This window comes from Colias philodice, chromosome 3 (genome assembly GCF_061535455.1).
Source record: "Colias philodice isolate Cphi_HAF_F1 chromosome 3, ilColPhil1 Martin Lab GWU primary, whole genome shotgun sequence".
Lineage (NCBI taxonomy): Eukaryota > Metazoa > Arthropoda > Insecta > Lepidoptera > Pieridae > Colias > Colias philodice.
The window spans coordinates 1,668,841-1,688,329 of record NC_143088.1 but is presented as its reverse complement, the minus strand read 5'-3'; the positions used below and the strand labels follow the sequence as shown (position 1 = coordinate 1,688,329).

Genomic DNA, 19,489 nt, shown 5'->3' with positions numbered 1-19,489 from the left:
GTAAGCATTCTTTTTCCTCCAACCTTTATGTTTCTTCTTCTTATTTTCTTTATTGTCCCCATTTGTCTCATTTTGTCTTATCGTGTTGTCACCCTTTGTTACGATTGCGCGAGCGACACAAGTTCCCCGTGTGACGGCCGTAGCGGGAATGACTCGTGCAGCGATCGGGGTGGGAAGGTACAGGGCGGCTCTCGCTATATTGGCTGGTCGCGCGCTAATTTCAAGTATTTCTTGTTTATTTCAAAACCATCGCATATTTCAAAATTCTAACTCGGTAGACGTATAGGCTGTATATTTTATAGTTAATATCCAAAAAGTCGTAACTTTACGTTTGTTATTTTGAAGATGCCAGAGATTTAAAAAAAATAACAATGAGAACTTTGTAATTTTTTTCTATCGAGAAAATATCATGGAATCATGTTTCTAAAACGATAGACGTATTGTGTTACTATTGAACTTTCTTGTCAAGAATTTTCATCACGACAACTTTGTTAATATAAAAATTACGAAGGTTTGAAAAGGGCCGTAAATGTTAGAAAAATTAATTCATCACCTTAATTAAGAAAATCACAAAAATATTGATTTCAGCAAAATAAAACAAGACACCGAAATTTCTGTTTCTTATTCCATGAATAGATTAATTCGTATAGAAGTACCTAGTTTATCTCGTGGAAACAAAATTAAAAAGTGCGTGTATGCCGAGCACGTGTCAGAAATTGAACTTCTTTGGCAAGATACAAAGATACCAAAATCTTACTCTAGGACGTGACGGGATTGCCATGACGCGACCTTGAAATTTTACTCTCAACGCATCTAAAGAAGTTTCACTTCAAAAATACTGAAAACAAAAGTCTGTTTAATATTTAATTGATGAAAGACGTGGAGTCATAACATAATTATACACATTAATACAGTTTTAAAAGAAGGATCACATCTTCTATGAATTTTCTTAATACATCGTTTTGCTACGGTTTTAATAGCACACGATAATGTCACGTGTCGTGTGTTGTAAGTCAGATTTAGAATTGTGATAACAAACGTCTTACCTTTTTTAGTTGAAAAGCATTTAGAAAGGCATAACTTGACACAAGGTAACGCATCGAATAAGGTTCTTTTTTATTGTTTCACTTTATTGTTGGCCCACATTATTATATTCGTATTTTTATTCAAAATTAAAAATAAGCTTATAACCTTACTTGTGCTTATAATAACATTATAAAAATAGTTAAGCTACTACTAGTAAACTATTGATTGAAAATTTTAGGAAACATTTAAATTAATTTTAAATTTACCACCTTCTGTATAAGTATCCGATCTTCTACAGTCTTTTGTATATGTATCAGAGTTTGTTACATAATACATCCACTACACTGGCCAAGTGCGAGTTGGTGTATTCCATGATGTCAAACTTTTTCAGTTCTACGCTGCTTACGCTACATTTTCTTTCACCAATACTGTATCTAAGCGCTTTCTTTAACATGCTACTCTAAGTAAGCATAATATATAAAGGAGCGTACTAATAGTACGCTACTTTAAGTTGTTAAGGTCTAATTCATTGTTTTACCAATGAAACAAAAACAACGAAGATTTTCAATGCATAACGTGTTTTATTTTTATGGAAAAATTACTAAGGTACCTAGGTATCTTAGGACAGTTTTTTGTCTATGTAATTTATAAGTTATATTTATAATTTAAGTGTTATTCTCGATTAATATGAGTTTTAAATCAATAATTTATGAATAATAGGAATTCTATTGCATAGATATTATTCATTTAATTAATTTCCGTATTCTGTGAACTTAAGTCTTAATGCTTGTGGTCTATGACTAAGTAGTATGTGTGACGAATATTGATTGATGTGTCACATAAAATGATTATAATCATTTATGTATATAATATCATCGAGACTATTACTTATTGTAAATAATGAAATTAAAAAATGCATGTAAAAGTAGATACAAAAATAAATAATTAAAATTAATAATAATAAATATCTAGGTATATAAAATGTTCCGAATTATCTATAATATAGGTATTTCGGAACATTTTCAATGATATGTCCAGGTATAAACATCTACGTATATAGGAAATCCGTTTTCATGTAAAGTCTGATGGTTTTGATTCATTTTGCAATAAAGGAAGGAATTAACTACTTAAATTCGTAAAAAATAAAGGTTAAAAACCTGTATGAGCGGCGACCACGATTATCACAAAAAAGTGAATTTCACGCGAGTTAAGCTCACATCACACATGTAAAACTAGTACCTATACCTATAATCAAATGTAAACAAGTATATTTTTTATAATCCAACTTCTACTGAAAAAATCTACTTATTACACAATTAAATAGCCGATAAGCCCTCATTACAATAATGCACCAAAACATTTCATAACCATTCGTAACATAATCAACTAAAACAAAAGCGAAAGTAGAGTTTTAATTTTACGACCAAAACTCTCATGACATAAAATCAACAATAGAAAATCTCTACATCATTGTTACGCTTCTTTACCTGACTTTCATCTCAAGCATTTCTTAAAGAAAATCGATATGTGTAATCGATGCTGATCTCGTTGCGCTTGCGATATCGAGTCGCGGATATCGATTTTGTATCGAGTTGCAATTCCCGAAGATCATCATTGGATAATGAATATTAAGGTCACAGTGTCACCGGCCATGAATAGCTGTAACTTTGTTTATTAGTGAAATAAAGAAAACTGTATAGTACAGACTATAGTAGATAGGTACTACCTAATTTAAACACATTGTAAATTGAATCTAATACATAGTAGTACCTAACAGATTTCTCGCGTTACTTGTTGTTCTCTAGGGTACTAGGATACAAACTATACTATATCGCTATAGCAAGCTGTTTATACATGTATATGCTACACTTATTTCAGTTATTCACTATATGCATACTAAAATATAAGTATAGGCCAAATCGCTTAGTGTGTATTACGTGAATAAGAAGACATAATAATTAATGTTACGTAAAAAGAGAACATATTTATTGTTTCTTTACTTTTTCATATTTTAATAATTTTTATAAGCGTGTGCTTGTGGTAGTGGTCTGTCTTGGTTCAGAAGAATACAAAAAGGATTAACTATCTATTTATTTAGCTCTTCGCCATGTCACTTAAATCTTTACCTCACATTATCCTTTTACCTTACATCACTAATAAGTAATAACCATACAGCATTCAACTTGTAATACCAACCCAAAGGCAATCACAGCTTCGTGTGAAATACTTAAGCTATCATTGTTAGCCCACAGGACGTCTGCGTTTAACAGGCAACACGGAAGAATATCAGGTTTTACCCGTTTCTAGGTCTAAGCTAGATTATATAATATCGACGCATTCAGTGCTTCAAACGCGTTTGAACGCTTATGCGAATTGAGTTCAAGTTTATTTCTTTTTTTTAAATACCACAGATAAGAAAAATTATTTGTAAAAATGTATAGGGCAATTATAATCTCTAAAAACAACATTCTATGTTTTTAGTTTTCCAAAATGTTGTTCTACAAGGTACCTATGTCATGTTTCATTATTTTTTACCTACAGTAATATTCTCGGCGTCAGTTTAGTTCGTGGGATGTGTAATTTGATCCTAATATAGTCAGGACTGCTTTTAATCTCTTCCAAGAATAGGTAGATTAGTAGATTTGAAAATAAACTGTTGAATAGGTTTGTGGTATCAAATAAAAAATTTGGATAATTTTAATTGATACCTATAACCATACTTATAAGTTTATAACTGTCTACTGCACTACATTAATGTAGTGTGATGCATTTTTTTTTTCTGGATCTTATCTGTGTTGTTCGTTAGTGTGTTAGACTGAAGTAAAACTGAAGAAATATATATTTTTATTACCTGTAGTTCAAGTTAAAAAACACAACCCAAATGTTAAACTGGTTAAACTTTTATTTCATTTCGAACATATTCTTAACGCATGCAAATGCTTTGATGAATAAAAAGTATAAGGCAATTAACACACGCGAATCGGTAAAAAAAACTAAGTGACAACACTTCGTGCATACTACCAGACTACTTATCTACTACGCGTCAATAACTTCAATTGAAGAGACCGCGTGTATCACGCACTGCAAGTACGTGGACGCAATGAGCTGAAGAATTAATAGCACTTTAATTTCTACTTAATATCGAGTTATCTACACGACTCTACACTCTACCTAGAGCGTAATTTTATTGCGGGCAGGAGCTGGTAAAGGATTTACCAAAAAAATGTGTGCGTGTACTAGTGTACACACGTAAGAAGTGAAACTTCTTTATGACCTTATTTTTCAAAAAATAATTTACTATATGCAACTTTACAGAAATATGTCGAATCAATGATGGCGCGTAACGGAAAAATGTCACGCGTAACGAAAAAATGTTACACTTTTTCCAACCCTGATAAAGAAGTTTCACTTCAAAAACCTGTCATAAATCATACCTACTAAAATTAAAATATTCCTATATTATAATCATTATTACATTTCCTCCCGTCTGGCTTGATGCGTTTATCCAAAGCGTTTATCCGTCCTCCAGGATATTTCATAACTGAAAATATGATTTTGAACTAACGTAAACATTTTTAGCAATGTTATATTTGTTGATCCGTCTTTCTCTGTTCTTCTACGTAACTATATGCAATTTCAGCCATCTACATACACTTGTCGTATGTAACATTTGTTCAAAGACCGTTTACGTTTACACTCCGTTTCTTGCTCCGTTTACATCAAAACAGATAAAATATATTATTGCAAAAACAAGCTATCATTTCGTAGATATTAAAAGATAGGTATGTAAGTATAAACCAACGTCTCGATTCCGCAAACTGGCAAATCCACTTGACTTTTTTGGTCAATCTATAACAAAAACCTGTTTCAAAGTTCGCCTGTATACCTACATAATCCTAAAACATCGAGTTTTTTTTTTCTTACGTTTTTCTGTGCTTTTCGAAATGAACAACTTTAATATTTATGGTTCACGGAATTTCATCTTGCTTATGGTATAATCAATTATTGATTCATGTGATTTCGTTTTAGTATTTTGTAAAAATTAAATTGGCTTGCATGTAAGTGTCAAATGTAAAGAAGTTTATGGATCAAGTTTGATATTCAAATTAGCTTGGGAATTTATACCCTATACTGGCTATTAAAATTCGATTGAATTACGCGTTTAGTCCTATAAACATGCTTGTGATAAAATTTTAACATAGTTAACTGGATTTCTTATTTAGAAAGATAACCCAACATTATTATTTATATAGGTATTAATTTTTTTTTTTTTTTTTATAATAAATAGGTAGACGTTTGACCGCTATCCTGCCTGATGTGAAGCAGTGATGCGATCTATTTAGGAGCACGCCTACCCAGAAGAAGCCTATTCACTCTAGACTTGAAGAGCTGGATATTGTAGTGCACCGGGAATACCGACGGTGGAAGAGAGTTCCATTCCTTCGCAGTACGGATGAAAAAAGAATTTGCATAACGCTGTGTACGTACATGAGGAATGTCGACTGTGAAGGGATGGAATCCCATTCCTCGTCTAGATGTGCGGTGAAGAAATGGAGAAGATGGAACCAGGTGGTGGAGTTCATTTCCACATTCACCAAAATGAATTCTGTAGAAAACCGATAGGCATGCTACTTGCCGGCGGTGGTCAAGACTTTGGAGGTTACGATGAATTAACGAGGGATCGCCAATGATTCTGCAAGCACGTCTCTCCATTGATTCCAAAGCACCAAGGTGAGTTTTGGCGGAACCCGCCCAAAGATGACTACAATACTCCACACACGACCGAATTTGTGCTTGGTAGAGTTGAAGGAGCTGTGCCGGTGTGAAGAAATGTCTCACTTTTGCTAATATGCCAAGCTTTTTGGCAGCTAATTGGGCTTTGGATTCAATGAATTTATTATTAATTTATTTAATTTATTCAATTTAAAGAACCGTTAATTTTTTAACCTATTCCTACTAGTTCCTACTAATATTATAAATGCGAAAGTAACTCTGTCTGTCTGTCTGTCTGTTACGCTTTCCCGCTTAAACCTCTCAACCGATTTTGATGAAATTTGGCACAGACAATCTTTAGACCCTGAAAAAGAACACAGGCTACCTTTTATCAAAACACCACGCGGGCGGAAGCTAGTCTTATTATAATTATAACCCAAAAAGTAAAAATTACAGTCGTTATTTTACACACAGTACAGCAGTTATTTTAATCATTTCTATAAATAGTTAAGGTATAATATGGTCTTGTCTAGTTTATATTCATAGATTGTAGTGACACTTCTTGATCGCTCTGAGATACGTAATTAAACTTGATATTTAAATCGACTTAGTATCTATTCCATTATTTAATTAATGTATATTGAATACTGGTTTGTATCTTAATTAGTCTATAAAAAGCTTATGGAGATGCTCTAGTTATCTGTAAAGTCTGGATAACAGGAGTTACATTCTTATTTAAATACTATATTGTTACTAGCGGTCCGCCCCGGCTTCGCCCGTGGTACATATTTTGCAATAAAAGGTTCTTTCTCTGGGTCTAAAGATTGTCTGTGCCAAATTTCATCAAAATCGGTCCAGTAGTTTATGCGTGAAATCCATACATACATACATACATAATTACAGACCTTTCCTCTTTATAATATTATTATATATTATATTATACTAGCGACCCGCCCCGGCTTCGCACGGATGCAATGCTGATACTAAATACACTACAGAAAAACTGTGAACGTTATATATAAAAACATAGCGGCCCGCTCCGACTTCGTGGGTATAAAATAGATAGCCGGGCGGCCGGTACCGCCGCAAACGCTACATCCCGCAATTTTTAAATCTGTAATATCTTCGAAAATATTCACTTAAATCATACGGTGTAAAGGGCCATATAGATCTATATTAAATGAACAATGTATTCAAGGTATTTAATTGGTTAAGGATTAATGCTGTATTGGTTAAAATCGCATCGAAAATTAGCCATTATTTGTCGTAAAAAGTAAATGACAAAAAAGAGTTATTGTGGGTTATCCATAAGAGATAGACATATACCATCGCGGACTTTTCTGTAGACCTTTTCAATGTGTATAATACTTAGCACATTATTTTCATAAAACTCGTAGGGTTCAGCCTGCGTTTGCAATGTAAGCGGAAAAAATGTAATTTTTTACGACATCACATTAGAAACCTCAAAAATAACAGTACTTCTCCACTATTTAATGGATGTTATTATATATATAAACCTTCCTCTTGAATCACTCTATCTATTAATAAAAACCGCATCAAAATCCGTTGCGTAGTTTTAAAGATTTAAGCGTACAAAGGGACATAGGGACATAGGGACAGGGAAAGCGACTTTGCTTTATACTATGTAGTGATAGTGATGATAAGATTAGTATATTTAGTGTTTATATAGTTAGTGTTCGCTTCGTTCGATTAACGTAAATCCATTTGTTAGGTAGTAAAAGAAAACTGAATGCTAATGTGGGCCTGCATCAATACTGCATTTTTTCAGTTACATACTAATTTTTATTTTTTTTTCCTATGCAGTTTATATACTGTAGACATAACGGTATTGTATTTTAACATACTTTATATACATGTTGTCTCAATGATTAGCCTGACTATTCAGCATCATTGCCATTTTTTGAAAAAAAAAGTTAAACAAAAACTATTCTTAATTTTCGATGGGTACGCCGTACGAGGAAGGTACGAGGTAAGTAGAAACTAGAAACCACAAATACCAAAAAGTGCCTCTATGTCTCTATAATATAGTCACAATACAAGACAAAGGCGAGTTTACTTATAACAATTAGCACTGTCAAAACACACATTACTTCTGAAGACACGTAGAGGCTATTACGTTTGCATATGTGTTACGTAATTGCCACCTACTGAACGACCGCAAAATATTGGCTGAAGCGAAATACTTAACTGTATAATATACAAAATATTATTTTGAATTGTTTTGAATTAAGTATAAAATATTGAATTTATCGATTAAAAACAATTAGTATAGTAATAAGGAATGTTATCCAATAATTAAAAAAGCTCATCAAAGTTTCAACCAATTCCTTGTAATTTTACGTAACGTTATTAAAAAAAAATATTGAAGATTTTTCAGACTTTCACTATCAGAATATCCTTAGCGAAAAGATGAATATCTAATAAGGTATAGGACATAGGTAATACTAATAAGTATTTATTAAATAATTTTCTAAATAAAATTTAAAAAGTGCACGAATTTAACCTGTATGCTTTTCAAGCTAAAAGCTTATAACTTGTAACGAAAAGAGCGTACATTACAAGCAAAACGGTGTCAAGGTCACATATCATGATTGACAGCTCCTGTTATACCAATCTTGAGGCTTTGACACATAGTATTTATTAGAGACAATTTTTGAAAGAAAACTTTTTAAACCCACAACTTTGGTAATATTTTTTAAACCATGTTTAGTTTTTTGGTATTGGTTCTGTAACTATGTAATTGTAATTTTATTGCAGTCAGTGGCAATAAATACATCATCATAATATTATATCTACAAAAATCAACTAGCAGTCTCTTAAATATTTAAGGGCTTGTAACCAGATATTAAAACAACAAATATATCTCCTAAATAATATATTTCCAGTTTTTACACAAACGGAATCCAGCAAATAAATTATACCATTAAAATAGTTCAAAACAATCAAAACATTTTTGTATGATTTTAAGATCATATTAAATTAATCTAATAAATTAAAGTATTCAGGCAGATTCATACAAAAACTTAACAAAATTTTTGCAGAGCCTAAACGAATAAAATCTCACTTAAAAACTCACTTATCGATATGACTAAAAAATTTATGGTGATTTTTCGTTTTAGTATGATAACTTAATCAAAACCATTTTGTTGTACATACTACATACCTTATAAATTATATTTGTAGCACAAAATAAGAAAAATATCACAAAAAACATGGACTGTGATTAACAACCTTTAAGATAAAATTAATAATAAAACAAATATGATACAGCATTAAAATAATTATGTATGGATTATTACGTATACTTACTTCTATAATAATAATGTTTATTATTAATAATAACTAAATGACAGATAGTCCAAGGGAGTTTACAAATTACAAAAATACAGGAATTTTTGAGTAAAGGACGTACAAAATAGACATTTTTACGATAGCTGTTACAAGAATACATAAAATAAAGTATGAAAACTCGATTTCCCAATCTATGCAATCGTCCGAAACACAAAAAAGAAACGCATTAAAAAAAATATCGTATTTTTTCACGATCCCACTATTTCTCGATAACTGGTTAGTATTCATAATTTGCAACTTTATGCCGTGAATTGAAAGTTTGGGAAACTCATAAAAAAAATATTAATCGGATGTAGGACAAATTTTATTTAAAAAGCTATCAAATATCTGGAAAGACATGATTTATAATCAGAAAAATACCCTAAACATGGAAGTGCAAATAAAAATGTGTCAAAGCTCAATTAATTTAATTTTCAAATAAATTTACATCTAGTACAGTGTATATTTATTAAAAGAGTACAATAACCTATTACTTGTATATTCATATTCGATTCATGTTTGTTTCACTAGTTCCACGTCTTTATTTATTCAAAATTAAAAAAAAACCATACAAAACCACTAACGATATTTTTCGTCCTCAAAGAACCATTAAAAAAGTAAAGTATATAAACAAATCAATTAAAACTCATCCCGCATTCATGACGTACAACATTCGACCAAAAAAACGCGATTTTTTTTTAATTTTTTATACAGTTTTAGTCCCATGAAACTAGTGGAACAAACGCCGTAAAAACTTCCAAGATCCTAGCCTACGTATAAAATGTTTATGTGCGGAAAAGTTGCATCAAATCAAAGTCTTTCATATTGACAAGGCCCGTGTGGCCATTTATCATGCAATAGTACTCGGCTCCAACAATATACGATATGACCATGATGCCAACAAAGCTCCCAAGGGACGCCGACTTCGGAAGTAAAATGCCGGTCGCAATCAAAAGCCCGATGTAAGTAATGTACCTTTAATAAATTGAATTTATTAATGATTAATATCTTTATGTGTGGCTGTTTTCGTGTGTACTGTGAAAGTCGGGTTTAATTTGTCTGAATAGGGGTTAGTATGATTGCTTTTATATTATTTTATGATTAAAATATGAATGTATTAAATATTGAAACTGTTAATATTCATTGTTACAAATATACTTGTTGTACCTTGAAGTTACGCGCCATAAAAGGCTACACCAACATCATTTACATACTATGTGTATGTGTCACAAATCACAATAGCATTGACATAGTTCATAAAACTACATTGTTGTGAAGATTTTATAGAAATTACAACCCAAAAGGGGTTATAAAATAACACACGTGATTATAAAACCCATTTTTTTGTTAAATATTAAAATCATTAAAAACTTAAAGCTTAATAAGACTTGAAAGTACTTCTTTCTTTTAATTTATGTAAACACATGTAAAGTTTAAAATTAAATACGGTATAATATGGTAATTTAAATTATTATATTCATTCGTACTTTAAATTTTGTAAAAACAATATTTTTAAAATAAAATATTATTTATTCTAAAAGCACTACATGAAATTTTTCTTGATCTTAAAACACAGTATGAATTCAGCCCCAATTTGACAGCAAATAAATATATAAAAAAAAATCTTTCAAAGCCTCTCCATGCTCTCCATGGCACAAGGGTATGTGCCATGGAGAATCAATAACCAAATATTTTTAATGAGAGTACTATACAAAAAATGATGAAATTAAAACATAATATAAAATAAAATAAATAAAATAATAATATAAATATTAAATAATATGATGGTATAAAACATACACACATAATATAGTTCAAAAGCCCTGTAGAACCCTGGATGAATAAAAAAATATATAGACCAATACCCATCACCAATAACTAAAAAAATCTTTACCTAAATTATCACAAGCTTATAGCTCCTCTTTTCTGTAAGAAACATAATCTCATTAGAAGAAAAATAAATAAAAACTTTTTTAACAAACAACAGAGCAATTATTACCTTGTAGTGGTGAGTATTTCTGATTGGTCTTCATCTTCCCTGTTAGCAATACATAATTCGCCTTTTTTTGAATACCCTGTACCACATTTTCTGCACATATCTGGTCCGTCGCCATAGCAACCCTTACAGGATTTATCGCAAGCTATACACTCATAAGAACCCAGTGTATTCTGACAGAACTGGTCTGCGTTACATTTGTTCAAATCGTCACACTCATTTACATCTAAACAGCCTTCTTCAGAGTCAAAAATGTACCCATTTTTGCACGCCACACAGTCTTTTGGTGTCCCTGCTCTACAACCACCCATGCAGGATCTATGGCACTTGGAACATAGCATTTTATTCTCGTCCTTGTATGCTAGGAAATAACCTGACGAGCAGGTGTCGCAGTTGTCCCCTGCATAACCAATATCACAAAGGCATGTTCCATTACCCTTGCGAGTACCATCTCCTCTACACTTGCCATTCCCGCTGCATAACTTCTGATGGTCACCGGGACATGGTGAACAGTCTTTACCGAAATGGTTCTTTGGACAACACAATTTTAATTTATCAATACAAATATATGTGTACAGGTCATCAGATTCATCTGGGTTCTGCGCCCACCATTCTTCAATGAACTCTTCGGCCTTCTCAGCTACGTGATGACATTGAACCGAATGTTTCGAATCCTCCTTACATATACCGTCTTGAATATCTACGAGCCGAATTTCGCTTCGTTTATACGATTTTTTTAGCTTCTCCTCCTCCCACGCGGCATCACCGCCTTCGTACTTCCCTCTTGCTGTCCTTTCGAGGCCTTTTTGAAACGATTCTATGAATAACTTACAAGATTGGCACTCGCCGAGCGATTTCGACTGACTTATTATACCGGGGCTTATAACTGGTGGTTGGACCGTGCAATAAACGGAAGTAAGCAGTATTAAATTGATAACAGTGGCGGGTAATACTATTCCAGATCTTATCATCGTAGTTATATCCTGAAACGAAGAGATTTTTTATAGAAACCACTAAATATTGTGCGGTATATACCGACGTTGAAGACACAACAGATTTACGTACCGACGTTACGCTTACAAACTATTTTACGTAAATTTATTTTGGCACTAAACGCTACCGTCCTAAGCAGCTTTTTAACAATATATGGTGATAATCCATGCAGATTTTAATTAATAAATTATCAAAAGACTGACGTGTTTTATTCCGACTAGCTAAATAAAACTGACGGATGAGAAGTGACGTTTCACATCAGCGAGTCTGCAAGTTTGACATTCAATATTTTACGTCATGCTACGTTCCGTTTCAAGGTCTAAGTATGTTATATTTGTATATTTTTTTTAAAAAGTTCAACATAATTATAATTGTAACATATCAGATTATTCTGAAATATCCCAAAATTAATTTATTATATATAATTTATTTATTCGAATAGAAATTATTAAAATAAAATTTCGATTTAAAAATAAAATTAAGATATTAAAAAAAAAAAAAAATAAAAAACACTTTATTGTACAATGCACAGATAAACAATACAATAATATACAACAAGAATCTTCACCGTACAAATTGGCGGCCTTATCGCTTTGAAGCGATTTCTTCCAGGCAACCTTGGGATATAGGAAAATGAAAAGATTGAAAAAGGTAGATAGTGCATATACAAGGAGTGAATACAAATAAATATAATAGATATGAGTAAGTTATAAAATTACATATAGCGAAAGAAAGAAAAACGTGCAGAAGAGGATATTATATAAAAATTTCAGGTAGAGAAATAGGTAAAACAGAACAGATGCAGAATGATTATGAGGACAGATAATATTTTTTAATTGCAGCTTTAAAACTATTCAAAGTTTGCGCTTGCTTTATTGCGGTTGGTAGGGAGTTCCACAATCTTACGGCTTGCACGGTAAAAGATGAATCATAAAATTTGGAGATGTGAGCAGGCATACAAAGCGTAAGATTGTTAGAGGAGCGCAAATTACATTCATGAGACGAGCCCATAAATATAAATCTCTTTTTTAAGTAGGAAGGAGTTCTGGGATCGAAAAGGATTGAGTACAGGAGGGACAGGAGATGCGTATTCCGGCGAAGGCGGATAGGAAGCCATCTGAGTTGTGAGCGGAAGTCTGAGATATGGTCGAACTTGCGAAGACCAAAGATAAATCTTATCGCTATTATAAGATTGAATAAAATAAAATAAAATATGAATGAACTAAGTACCTACCAACCTTTAGTTATTACCGCGAAAAAGTTATAACTTACAGAAACATCATCGCCTGTGTCCATAAATATCTCACGTACGAACGCGCGGGGCATAATTCTGATGAAAAATTATCGATTTTACGATACGAGTCTCGCAGATCAATATCATATTGTGCGAATAAGCGAGTAATGTATGAATCGAATCGGCGGAATGATCATCACTCATTCGTTTTGATACCCGCTTTCAGATTAAGTCTCGTCTTATTTCAATGCTATCCATTAATTGAACAAAGAAAAGGTGTATGTACAGTTTTTGTATGAACGTAGAAGTATGAACGTAGAAATATCTCAAATTTTGCAAATCTTCAAATAAGTGGGATCTTAAAATCAATAGGAAATTATATAATTCGAAGCTTCATAATTCCCTATTCAGTATTCCTTGGCATGTCAATAACAATTATTATAAACAACACAATATTATAATATTATTGTAAGTAAATAGAGCAATGATTAAAATACTTACATATAGCGTTAAAAAATTATTGTAACTTTGATGACTGAAGATTTTATTATTAGTTGTATCGTTATGCACAAGAAGTCAGAAGACAAATAATATGTTAAAAGCACGTTAAAAGTCTATGTATAGTGAAGTTCATCTCAATCCCTGCCATTTCTTTGGACAAAGCACTTTACCTAACGTCACATTACGTAGACCATCTACACGCTTACATAATTTCCTGCTTTCACCAACTACAATGAGCATTTGCCTCGCTGAAGATGAGAATAAATGTTACATTAATGTTAATTTTTATGAGAACATTTCTATCACTAACACTTTAGAAACAGAAGTGTGAATTAGATATTAATCATGATACTGCACTTATTAGAATATTTTGAATGCATAATGTACTGTAACGATCATTTTGTAAAATTATTTGGGTTGTCATTGGAAAAAGAAATAACAATTATATCAAAGACTAGCTGTGCCCTGCGGTTTTACCCGCAGTGCTCCACTCCTGTTGATCTTAGATTACCTCATGATATTTTAAAGCCTTCCTCGATAAATGGGCTATCTAACACTGAAAGAATTTTTCAAACCGCACCAGTAGTTCCTGCGATTAGCGCGTTTAAACAAACAAACAAACTCTTTAACTTTATAATAATAATATAGATTTTGTAACGAGTATACCTGTTGCAAAGTCCTCTATAACCTAATAATTATGAAAGTCCACTGCGCCGGCGCTTAAATTCCCTCCTTACGGGTTCTCGTTAAGTACCTAGTATAAAAACGAAAAAAGAAAAAGCACGCATGAATCCGCTATTGTATTAATACGATAAGACATCAACGCAAATAATAAAAGTAGAATGCATCGCAAGCCGCTAAGAATTACGATGTTTTCCAACTATAAACAGGCTAGGACACAATTAATATGAACATAATAAATAAAGCTAGTAGTTACCTGTGCTTTGTGTGAGAGCTCTGTTGCGACTATGGTCTGTAGTTTATTTTAATCTATGCGCGCTTTTGGCGGGAACGGGGGGTAACCACAGATTATCTACTCCATTTAAATGTTAAATAAAACAAAATGGATCATAATACCGCGGTTTAATAAAAGCCTGTTTGTGGATTATAGTTGATATCATAATATCTTTGAGCTCGCTCGCTGTAAGATATTAAATGCTGCCATTATTTTACTTCTATTTTAAATGCAGATAAAAAATTGTCGGTGAGTTTTATTTGCAAATTACAACGTGAGACTGAATATTCAAAGGTGTTATTATGGAGCTGTATTATTGATAGAGTCGGGTTTGGTGCCGCCCAAGTGTTCGTATAAACGATTACTGCTGCAGTATGGACACTTTAGAAATATATTTTTTCATCATAACTACATGAGAACTATAAACAGTGTTAGTAATTTTCTGAGTTAATGTACTTGAATGTTCGCTCATTTGCCATATTTGTAGGTACCTGGTGATTTAATAAAATATGTTAAAATTACGTTTTTAGAGTTCTATTATTGCACGCCTCATAAGCGAAGCGTTGAGGTGGGTACTACTGTCGCTTCGCGCAAAACATCTGATTTTTCAAACTTAAAATGTCTTTATGTATCATACATTGCACTTGTAAGATAATACATTCACACACATATTAAGAAAAAACACTATTTTTAACGTTCATGATATTTTTGATGTCATTTTTGTTATTTAAACTAGTTAAAAAACAGTTTAAAAAAGTTCTGTCTTGGACGTCCGTGTGTCTGTATGTGCGGATCCTTTTTCTTGTTAACACGATAGCGACCGAAATACTTTACTAATCGAGTCTTTTTTTTTCTCTTACGCTTGAGTATGCTCAGGAATAGAACCCTTTCATTTTTCAGGGTCTGATTCGATGTGGTTTAATTGTTATTAAATAAACAAAAATAATAATTAATAAATATTTATTAAAAAAAAATTATGAGGCGTGCACTTTTGGATTTTCCAAATTATTTTTCTATTCATTATTTGCCGATTTGAATAAATGTAGTCTTTGGATTTTGTTATTATAATTTTCTTTCTTTTTTGGGAAATATGGTTTCTTGCTACAACAATATGTTTCAAAACCATTTCTTTTAATTCAAAAGCTAATTATTATATTAAGCTACAAATATTTCACGTAAATCAAATTCAACGAAAATTATGTTGAAATTTCTCTAATTTATATTAATAACTACAATTTGTATCTAAAACCTTCTATTATTCTACATTGGGTGAACTCTAAACCACGAATAAGATGACTTTAATAAACAACCAGAAAATGCTGAGTCATCTAAAATATCATAAAATAATTTATTCGATACAATCAGCTAATTATAAATTGAATGTACGTGAAATTAATGCCGTTGAGTTCTTAATTACTTCCGCTGTCGATTGCTTTTTTTCGTGACTCAAATTTTAAGGTCTGTGGGATCGCTACAGATAAAAAATTCCATGAATTCTAAGGGCCGTATAGATTAAAAAAAATTAACGGAAATAAATTATTATTTCAATCAAAGTCAATTGATTGGAGTGTGATTTTAATTAAACGATGATACAGTTTGCTTGAGGCTGTTTAAGACACGAAATCAAGAAATTATTAATTTTTGAGCTCTCTTATTTTGTACTTTTCATTAATTGAACGGTTTCATATGGATTGTATCTCATACAAAAAATTCTCAATTACTTAATTCAAAATCTATATCTTCTTATATATAAAAATGAATCGCAAAATGTGTTGGTAAGCGCATAACTCGAGAACGGCTGAACCGATTTCGATAATTCTTTTTTTATTATATTCCTTGAAGTACGAGGATGGTTCTTATGTAGAGAAAACGTAAATATGTACCACGGGCGAAGCCGGGGCGGACCGCTAGTAACTATATAAAACTCAAAGGTGACTGATATAGTGATCTATCAACGCACAGCCCAAACCACTGGACGTATCAGGCTGAAATTTGGCATGCAGGTAGATGTCATAACGTAGGCGTCCCCTAAGAAAGGATTTTAGAAAGCTAGTCATTTATAAGAATAATGATTAACTCCAAACAGTCTGAGATCATTCCTTTTCTGACAAGTGCTAACTGTTGAAAACCATTATTTTCTACCAGTCTTACATATATAACGTTTCTGATATAAAAACAGCAATTATATACAGTCAACTTGAGCCAAGTTTTTATATGGAAACTGTTTAGTAAGCGGATCGCCGTTCTTGAGTCACAGAAATGACGTCATGTCGCAAATGCCAACCGGCCGAGCAAGGCCTCCGAATAACGCCTACGATGGAAACCAGAATATTGTCGCCAAAACTTGGAATAGACCAACAATCTTATATAAACGAATCAATATTTAAATTGATTGGTACGTAAGCTTTTTCTCTCTTCTGTGTATGGCAATCTTTATTTCAAATCTATCCACAGTTATATCCGGTCATTTCCTTCTGTATTCGAAATGTACAAATACCCTTCAAATACCTAAGGTCCTAATTTTAAGGATATCAGTAAAAAATTCTTTAATCTCTGTAACGATTATTTACAAATTATGGTGTTAATATTAATTTATTAGGTACAATAATTGTTAAATTCACCTTCAAAATCTACCAAAGCTACCAAGGTATAAAATATCCTCCAAGTTCCAACGTCAAAATAAAATAATTTAAACAGGCATGAAACATGAATGTTTAGGCTATGAATTTAAAACCCGTCGTCGTTTTAGATAAAGTCGCTTTTAAAGTAATAAACTGCCATAGACCACCATGGACCATGTGAGATATAGGGTCGAAAACCTCGAAAACATGGAGATACGAACAATAAAAAGTTGTTAACGATACATACGATATATAATTCTCGTTAAAAAACTAGAGATCTCATAGAGAACATGACACATCGTATTTATGTCATAATTTTCAAGGTCCTCAAACGAGTTTCAAATAATATATTCAATACATCATTATTTACTTAGTAGCGGATTTATTTATATATTTGATGAAAAAATACTCTGAGAACGAATGTAGGTACAATTCATATTTTTAGTACCTATCAACGTCTTGTGTAAGCTCTATATTGTTTTATTATGGTTGTTTTGAGAAGATTGGTCGAATTTAAACAATAATTTTGCCATGTAGACGGTTTTGTAAAATAACTGAGAGCGTCGGTCAAAAACGTTTTTGACTGATTTTTGCAGTGTTTTTGGCCGGCAATAAGTTTTGACTGTAAGTTGTAACATACATAAATAAATTAATTCATTAATTTACAAAGATTTCACATAGGTAGTTTATAAATGTTGTATACCTACTTACCTACGTCAATTTTAAGTAAAGCCAAGAGATTGATATTTTTGTAAAATAAGAAAAAACCTATTGGTAACATTAGATAGGTTAACAGTTACGATAATAGCAGTCTTTTCTTCTTTTATAAAACCACAAATGTCACTCATAATTTAGATTGGCCTTCCCAGAAGTCAGAATACATTGCTCTCTATATAAGACATGTTTCTAAATGTAAACTATCATGTGGAGCAATGTATGCCCCCTCATCAGGTAACTTTAGTCACGTAGAAGCATCCTGCCAGTCGAGACTATAAAAAATCCACAGCTAATCGTCGGTCATCGCTCTATGCTTACTTCGAAATGGTTTGAAGTGAAGAAATTACATGCTTACAGCAATAAACATTGAAATAATACTGTTTATTTACTCTAACACTTGCGACTCTGTAGGTACTTAATGCTCAAAAAGGGTATAAGCATTCATAAAAACTTCACGGATATAAAATACTTCAATGATCAAAATGTAGAGACAAGTATACAAATATTATTTCAGCAACGCTACATCTTCATACTTACTAAATTTCAGCTGCTTGAGAACATAGTTTTTCGTGAAACAGAAAACAGTAGCATTTTATCCGTACATCTTCACAAGTTCAGTCTGAACATCTGTGCGAATTATAGCGATATTTCATATTAGTAAACAAAAATGTTTTTTGGCTTACACTCCATTTCTGGATAGCTACTACGTAATTACTTTGCAATTGAGTTTCATTTTGAAAATAAATTACACTTTGTAATTGCGTTAAATCGCATAAATAATTAATTGTGAACTGACTAATACTACAAAGAAACAATATATATCATTAGTAATTAAAAAAAAAACACAATTTGTTCTACAGCAAACCAACTTTTAGCAGACATAACACGCAAACAAAATGAATGATAAGAAGCCCGCCTTAAATTTTCAGCGGTTATGATAAAAAATCTTGTTATTCCGTTTTACGGAGACGAGTAAAAAGAGCACTTAAAAACTCGTCACTTCAAATCGAGCTGTATTACTTAGGGGAGACCGAGGGGTTTTGAAACAAAGGTGAGTTGAAACAGTCTCGATTTCTCCGAACTTAAAACTGTTAGCGATCTGGCAACGTCTTTTTTAACCAACTCCCGCCACCAGCTATCGCGTCAGTTCATGCCGATGACGTCAGTTGTGCAGTTGTGTAGTTCTGAATGACATGTGCCGAAAATCGTAAAAAGTAAGTATTTCATGATTTTTTAAGATGCTCGTACTTTAATATTGGTATTGTTTTTTGGGTTGAGTTATTTACGTTTTAAAAACTTATTATCTATTGATTCTTGCAATATACTTGGTAAATTTGATTTCTGTGTATTTACTGCTTGGTCGTGATTTGAATAAAAATTGG

The 19,489-nt window shown here is 32.0% G+C and overlaps 2 protein-coding genes and 1 long non-coding RNA gene across 11 annotated transcripts in view; 1 reads left to right on the top strand and 2 right to left on the bottom strand.

The window, feature by feature from the left end:
• The window catches only part of pot (zona pellucida domain protein papillote), a 75,550-nt gene that overhangs the window by 46,982 nt on the left and 9,079 nt on the right, over positions 1–19,489 (bottom strand). The window lies entirely within an intron of this gene.
• Positions 7,105–19,489, top strand: part of LOC149489387 (uncharacterized) — a 68,606-nt gene continuing 56,221 nt past the window's right edge. Inside the window, exon 1 of the long non-coding RNA XR_016317945.1 lies at positions 7,105–7,393. This is a non-coding gene — a long non-coding RNA (uncharacterized LOC149489387). The remainder of the gene's footprint in view (positions 7,394–19,489) is intronic.
• Positions 8,926–14,775, bottom strand: LOC149489394 (cysteine-rich with EGF-like domain protein 2). Of its 6 annotated transcripts, XM_089712604.1 has the most exons (4): positions 12,152–12,453; positions 11,090–12,069; positions 10,985–11,016; positions 9,928–10,065 (listed from the first exon to the last, which is right to left on the bottom strand). In XM_089712604.1, the coding sequence occupies exons 2-3, from the start codon at positions 12,055–12,057 to the stop codon at positions 11,001–11,003; spliced, it is 984 nt and encodes a 327-aa protein (XP_089568730.1). In that variant the 5' UTR covers positions 12,058–12,069; positions 12,152–12,453; the 3' UTR covers positions 9,928–10,065; positions 10,985–11,000. The 6 variants fall into 6 exon arrangements, with proteins under 6 accessions (XP_089568705.1, XP_089568722.1, XP_089568714.1 ...); XM_089712579.1 differs by lacking the exons at positions 10,985–11,016; positions 12,152–12,453 and adding an exon at positions 14,752–14,775 and having other exon boundaries at positions 8,926–10,065; XM_089712596.1 differs by lacking the exons at positions 10,985–11,016; positions 12,152–12,453 and adding an exon at positions 13,815–14,715 and having other exon boundaries at positions 8,926–10,065.